At 34.3% G+C, this 6,983-nt stretch overlaps 1 protein-coding gene across 1 annotated transcript in view; it reads left to right on the top strand.

Annotated features, from left to right (window-relative positions):
• The window catches only part of RPS6KA6 (ribosomal protein S6 kinase A6), a 174,127-nt gene that overhangs the window by 138,046 nt on the left and 29,098 nt on the right, over window positions 1–6,983 (top strand). The window contains exons 19-20 of the mRNA XM_027768464.1: window positions 1,684–1,734; window positions 5,057–5,133. Of these exons, the coding sequence (XP_027624265.1) occupies window positions 1,684–1,734; window positions 5,057–5,133 (128 nt within the window). The remainder of the gene's footprint in view (window positions 1–1,683; window positions 1,735–5,056; window positions 5,134–6,983) is intronic.

Below are 6,983 nucleotides of genomic sequence, written 5' to 3'. Positions count from 1 at the left end.
CCACTGGATTGACTGGTACCCCTTGTCAAAAATCAGTTTACTGAATGATTGGGGATTTATTCCTGTGGACTCAGTTCTGTTCCATTGGTCCATATATCTGTTCCTGTGGCAATACCATGCTGTTTTGATTACTACAGCTTTATAGTATATTTTTGGGTTGGAGAGTGATATGCCACCCACTCCACTCTTCTTTTGCAGAATTGCTTTGGCAATGCGGGGTCTTTTATTATTCCAGACGAATTTTATGATTGTCTTTTCTAGATCTGTGAAGAATGTGTCTGGTACTTTGATTGGCATTGCATTAAATAGGTAGATTAATTTGGGTAGAATTGCCATTTTGGTTATATTAATTCTTCCAATCCAGGAACATGGGATGTCCTTCCACTTTTTTGTGTCATTTTCAATTTCTTTTTTTGGCTTCTCATAGTTTTCCTTGTGGAGGTCTTTAACTTCTTTGGTTAGATTAATACCTAAGTATCTTCTACTTTTAGTGGCTATGGTAAATGGAATAACTTTTTTTCAGTTCTATCTCAGTCTGCCTGTTATTTGTATATAGAAACGCTATAGACTTCTGTATATTAATTTTGTATCCTGCAGCTTTACTGTATTCGTGCATTACTTCCAGAAATTTTTTCATAGAAATCTGAATCTGAATTTTTAAAGTAGCTACTTGAAAAACAGTCTGTTTCTAATAAAAATGGAAATACAGAAAAGTAACTTTCTAACAATGAAAAATTCTTATGTTGCCTTAAGATATTGATATTGAGGAACAGGGATAACACATGCATTATAAGACTTTTATAAGAGAGATGTGCCCTTTAATAAATTGTGTGTATATTCAGAGAATGTGATTTTAACTATATTTTAATGAAATTCATTGAATGATGTATGTACATGTTTTTATCATATTTATAACATATCGAAACTGTATTTCCCAAAATAAAAATTTAGGCACATAATTCAACAGGGGCTTAATTTTCTGTTGCTTAATATATGAGATAATAGCCTAGACATAAAAATATTAGCCTTTCTAAGATACCTCTTTTTTTTAATTAACCAAAGTGCTTGTGCACTCACTTGTGGAGAGGGAGGGGAAGTGCAAAGGCTTTCTTCATGGGGAATGGTCATATAATCCCTTCTCCTCCATTTCTCCCCATTTCAGGATTTTGGGCACACATGTCTAGCTTTTTTTTGAAGCCACCAGGTCCAGCACTTGAGCCACACAATGGGCCATGTGAGATCCAGCTGCCTCAACCACCATGCTACCAAGCTGGCCCTGTTCTAGAATATTTCTATGACTTTATAGGACAGTATGAGAGAATTTTGAGATTAGCATTCTTCTGTTAAATATGTGGTATATATAAATATTCTAACAGATTTATGCAGTAACATAACAACAGAATATGTAATAGTCACTTTAATGGCCGTATTCTTAATATCGACTTAATTTGTGGGCCTAGATCCCTTGGTATTATGAAACTTCTCATTAGAAAAAGGTTAAGGGTGAATGTGTCCCAAATGAACAGCTTGAAAACAGACATTAAAATGAAAAATATACAGTGTGTTTGTGTTTAGATTAATGGTTAGGTAAACATTTTTAGATTAGTGGTTAGGCAGACATTTTTAAATGAGTGAAAATCCACAGAGTAAAATACAGCCCATTAATGTTTTTTATCCTAACAGACTTCCAGTGTAGTAAGACACTTCTACCATTGTAATAGCGAAAGTTTTCAGGTGGGTATGTGGTGACCACTTCTTCATAACTAGTGCCTAAACTGCCTTTGGCTAGTATTTGTATTTTCAAAATGCTTTGAAAAGTTTTATTACTGAGTGCTAAAGCTCCTGCTAATAATCAGTAAATAATTGTAAATTGTTACAAATTAATCAGATGCTTTTATTGGTAGGTTTGTTTGGAAAAATTTAGACCTTTTCAAAACATATTAGTGAAGTATATAAAATCCATTCTCTTTTAAATGAGAGTGAGAAAAATTCAAGTATTCATGAAGACATTTCAATAAATGAAGAGTGTTTGGTAAAACATCAACTGAGTATCATCATTTTAGCTGAACATAAAAGACAAAAATATTTACTGACTTTTAGGGATATGCCTCAGTTTTATCAAGCAGTGAAAATTTACTTAGTAGGTGGGTTTTCCTGCTATACCTGTGTTGCAAAACTTAATATATCTCCAAAATATTTTATTCTCTTATTAAAGAAAATCCATATTATTCAAGTGAAATATAAGAATGTTACTGAATTAGTGGAGCTTACAGTAAAGGTGAGAAATACTGTATATTGCTCTTGATAAAGTACAGTCAGCCCTCAGTATCTATTGATTCATGATTATCGTAGGACAATCCACAGATTCACCCAACTGCAGATCAAAAATATTTGGAAAAAATTACATATATGTATACTTAACATGTGTACACTTTTTCTTGCTGTTATTCCCCAAACAGTACAATATAGCAACTATTTATATATTGGGCTGTCAGAAGAATCTTAATGTACTTATGCATAGAAAAAATATGTTATGATTTTCCGACAACCCAGTGGCATTTTTATTGTAAAAGAGAACATGAGAAAGTTTATTGAAAAATGGAATAAAATATGAACTGTTTCGTGCAAAAGTAGCTTGAAATTCATTCATCATTTTTTGTAATATGCATTTCCGTCAACTTTTTGAAAGTTTCTTATGTCAGGTGTTATATGTAATCTAGTGATTTAGAGTATTAGGGAAGATGTGCATAGATTATGTGCAAATACTATGCCACATTATATAAGGAACTTGAGCATCTATGGATTTTGGTATCTGTTGGGGATCCTGGAACCAGTTCCTCTGGGTTACCCCAGGTATGACCATAATTTTGAAGTTACGCTGTTTTGCTCTGGCTTTGGGATGTCATATGTTTTGCTTCCAGTATGAATTAATTTGAACCTTAGAGCAAAGAGAATGAGAATTTCTCTATGTTACTTTTTGCTGATTTGGAAAGCCATTTGAAAAGGTTATGGCATTGACTAGTTTAATTTTGACTTTTATCTTCTTTGTACTTAACTTGATTCAAGTAAAGAAATGTGAAACACAGCTTCTGTACTGTACTCTTTTATTCATCCCACCACCCTGCCTTGTTTCTTTTATGACTGCATTTTCTGTTACTGAGCATTAAGACATTTTTTGATGATAATATTTATGGCAATGTCTTTAACTTGACTAATATTCACCATATTCATGCTGGTAAAAACCATGGTGTACACTGTAAAGATGTACAGTTATTGGGGCCGGCAGGTGGCGTGGTGGTTAAGGGCACTAGATTCCCACGTGGTCAACTGCAGTTCGGGGACTGGACCTGGTGGCTTGCTTTTTTGCTTTCCTTCTCTCTCATTCTTTGTATCTCTCTGGTCAAATTAAAAAAATAATAATAATAACAAATGGAATTAAATAAATAAATCTTTAAAAAATATGTATAGTTATTAAATGTAAATTTTAAAATCATTAAACAAAAAGGCATGTTTTCACTATTTAGGCAATGAATGCTAGAACAAAAGTTGACTGCCTCTTCTTTCTCCATACAAAATATGTTTCCTTAAGTGTGCAGTAAATTTGGTTTGATTTTTGTTTGTTTGAGAGAATTTTTTGCTATAAGGTGTGTGTGCTAGCCAGAGAGAGAAAGACAAAGAGACAAGAACCAAGAAATCACCCCCAGTGTGTATGGCCATATTGCAATCTCTTCTCAGGATCTGAGGCATGCACACACACACATGCCTGGCATGAGTTTTAAGCCTCTGGGTCCGGGATTCAAACCATAATAGACTATGTGGGAGTCCAGTGACGTAATCATTACACCACCTGCTGGTTCCTGTGTTCAGTAAATTTGAAACAAGTCTTAAGTGGTTGGCCCTAGTTAAGCAAGTTGGCTTCCCTGTATAACTCTGTCCTTCTCATTACTAGGAAGGTTATGTGAGTATAAAATACCTTTAACTGACTTGCTAATTAACACCTGTCCAACTAGTTTCTGAGCAGTGGCCCTCAACCTCAGCTGTTCATTGGATCACCTGAGAAGCTCTAAAAAGCTTCTTAAGAGAACCAAGGAGAACGTGGTGAAGCCCAGAAATGTAAAAGGTGATGAGAAAAGGAAGTTCATAGGGTAATAAAAAGGGTACAATTTTATATTTTACTAGAATATGTCATCTTAGGTTTATTATAATGCTAGTGGTTTTGCGATACCTCATTATTTACTAGGGCCATTGTAATTCCTACTCAATTACGTGAACCATTGATACATGCTTTTGATATCTCTTTGATTTCTCAACTTTTGCACATGTGAAAGTTGAAAAACAATTTGTCTAAGAAAAAATGTATCTTGAATGTTAAGTTAGTTGCATATTCATAATGTCTGACAGTTGTCAAAGCCAAACATTAATATTTTTAGCCATTTTAATATATGAAAAGCCCATGCTGGTGTTTATGCAATCCTCAGTGTTAATGCATTAATAATGTTTCTATTTTGTCCCTATACCTAGAGGCTTTAGCAGTGGGCTTATTTTTCTTAAGAAAACAATGCTGACTTCATTTCATTTTTCTATTTTTTGAACAAATTCTCTTAACTTCATAGAGAAATCTCACTTGAATATATAATAAAGGTATTATTTGATTTTTTTAAGGGAATTTTCCACTAGGGTGTGTGAGAGATCAAGAAAGGCAGAGAGACAGAAAGCAATAACACTCCCCTCTTGGAGGGGAGATGGCCATGCCACAATCTCTTTGCCTCCATTCTCCTCTCAAGATTTTGGGTCCCTATTTGAATTGTATTAACACTGGTCCCAATAGTAAAAAACAAGTACCTAAATTATCATATGAAAAATTCATGAAGACATTCAATCTTTGCTGGTAGAAGACTTTACCTTTATCATGAAGTAAATAAAATGTTTTATGCTTTATATTATGAACTTTTGTGAGGTTCTTCTAGTAAGAAGCAAAACAACTTTATTTTTTTTTCCAGATGAGAAAATTGAGTTTAAACTGAGTAATACTCCATAATGAATATTTCTTTCGTAGGTTCTTATGCAACAGGGATATGATGCTGCTTGTGATATTTGGAGTTTAGGAGTCCTGTTTTATACCATGTTGGCTGGGTAAGAAACTTATATACTCAAAAAGTGTTCACATAATTATTTGAATTTCACTCATCTTCATATAGAAAGAAGACAGATGAAAGTAGCCTTATGGCAAATGCTACCAGCATTTTAAAATATTATATATTTTTCACTTACACAGTTAAAAAGCAAGGGTGTACAATGAGGAACTGTTAAGATATGGTAATTAAAAGATAGTTTTCAGTTCCAGCAGGTGACATAGTGGTTAAGGCAGGTGGATTCCACATGGCTGAATGAATAGTTTTTCCCTACCCAGTGGCATTAAAAATATGCTGGGCACGTGCACGCTCACACCCAGAATCACAAGATGAGAATGGAAAAGGGATTGTGGTGTGACCATCCCCCAGGGGATGATTTCCCTCTTTCTCTGTCTCTTTCTATACAGCAAGCACACAAGCTGTATAGTGAAATTTTAAAAAAAAAGAAAAAAGAAAAGATTAAAAGATTATTTTTAGCTGGAACTAAACTTTATTTTTTTATTTATTTAATTTTATTTATTATTATTTTGTTTTTAATTTTCTTTTTTAGTTTTTTTATATTTTTTTTTACTTTTTTTTATACATTCAATCGCATTATTTAGCTTAGAAAGTGAACATTTCTATATGTGAACATTTCTCAGGACGATTGGAGAAGGGATATGGAGACTGGAACTAAACTTTAAAAAGTAAAGTACATGTGGCTAGCAGATGGCGTAGCAGTTATGTTGCTATGCTCCCACAAGGCCAACCATGTTTTCAGTCCCAGACCCTGTGGCTTGAAAACCATGCCAGATGTGTATGTGCTCAAGATAAATGGGGAGAGAATGGAGGAATCATGCTATAGTCATCCCCCCAGGGGGCAATTTCTCACTTTGCTTCTCACTGTTTCTATCTCTGGCGAGCATACATGCCCTAAGGCAAAAACTTTATAAATAAATAGATAGGTAGATATTGAAGTACATTTACTTGAGGGGGAGAGGTTTTTGCTATAGGGCATGTACACTCACCAGAAAGACACAGACAGACAGACAGAAAGCGAGAAATCACCCCTCCAGTGGGGATGGCCATGCCGCAATCCTTTCTCTTCCATTCTCTCAGGATCTTGGGCATACACGTACACCTACCTGGCATCAGTTTAAGCCACCAGGTCTGGGACTTGAACCATGGTTGATTACATGGGAGTCCAGTGACATAGCCATTACGTCAACTGCTGGTCCCTGAAGTACGTTTTTGAAAGAATTATTTTATTTAACTTTATTTAATTTATTTTAATTTGGCCAGAGAGAGAAAGTGAGAAAGCAGGCCTCCAGGTCAAGGACTCAAACCACGGTTGGCCATGTAGGAGTCCAGCTCCTTAACTACTATGCCACCTGCTGACCCCTGAAGTATATATTTTTATTCTTATTGCTTTATAAGTGCGTTAGTTTTTTGTTTACTCCATCATAAAATAATTGCATGTTTCAACAGGAAATTGTTTACTAAACTTGTAATTGAGTTAATTAAAAAATACTCAAATTATGGTTCTGCTAGCAATTTTTAGTAAGATTGTATGTTAACAAATCTAAATGATAACAATGCTAATCTGCAAAATTATACACAGCTGCCTTCCCTTAAAGGAATAAAGAAGTTGCAAAACAAATGTTATAATTGGATTGTGTTAATGTTGGTAATTTACTAATATTACAAATACTATTTTATCCTAAATAATGAGTAGTACTTTTATTTAGAAATGAAAACTAAGGATTATAATAAATTATGCTTAAGAGAGGTTGTTTTTTTTTTTTGAGAGAGATTTTTGCTATAGGGCACGTGGGCTCGCCAGACAGACAGAGAGAGACAGAGACAGACAGA

The sequence above is a fragment of the Tupaia chinensis genome, unplaced genomic scaffold (genome assembly GCF_000334495.1).
Source record: "Tupaia chinensis unplaced genomic scaffold, TupChi_1.0 Scaffold146525_1, whole genome shotgun sequence".
In the NCBI taxonomy this organism is placed as follows: domain Eukaryota; kingdom Metazoa; phylum Chordata; class Mammalia; order Scandentia; family Tupaiidae; genus Tupaia; species Tupaia belangeri.
This window is presented reverse-complemented; position numbering and strand designations above follow the sequence as displayed.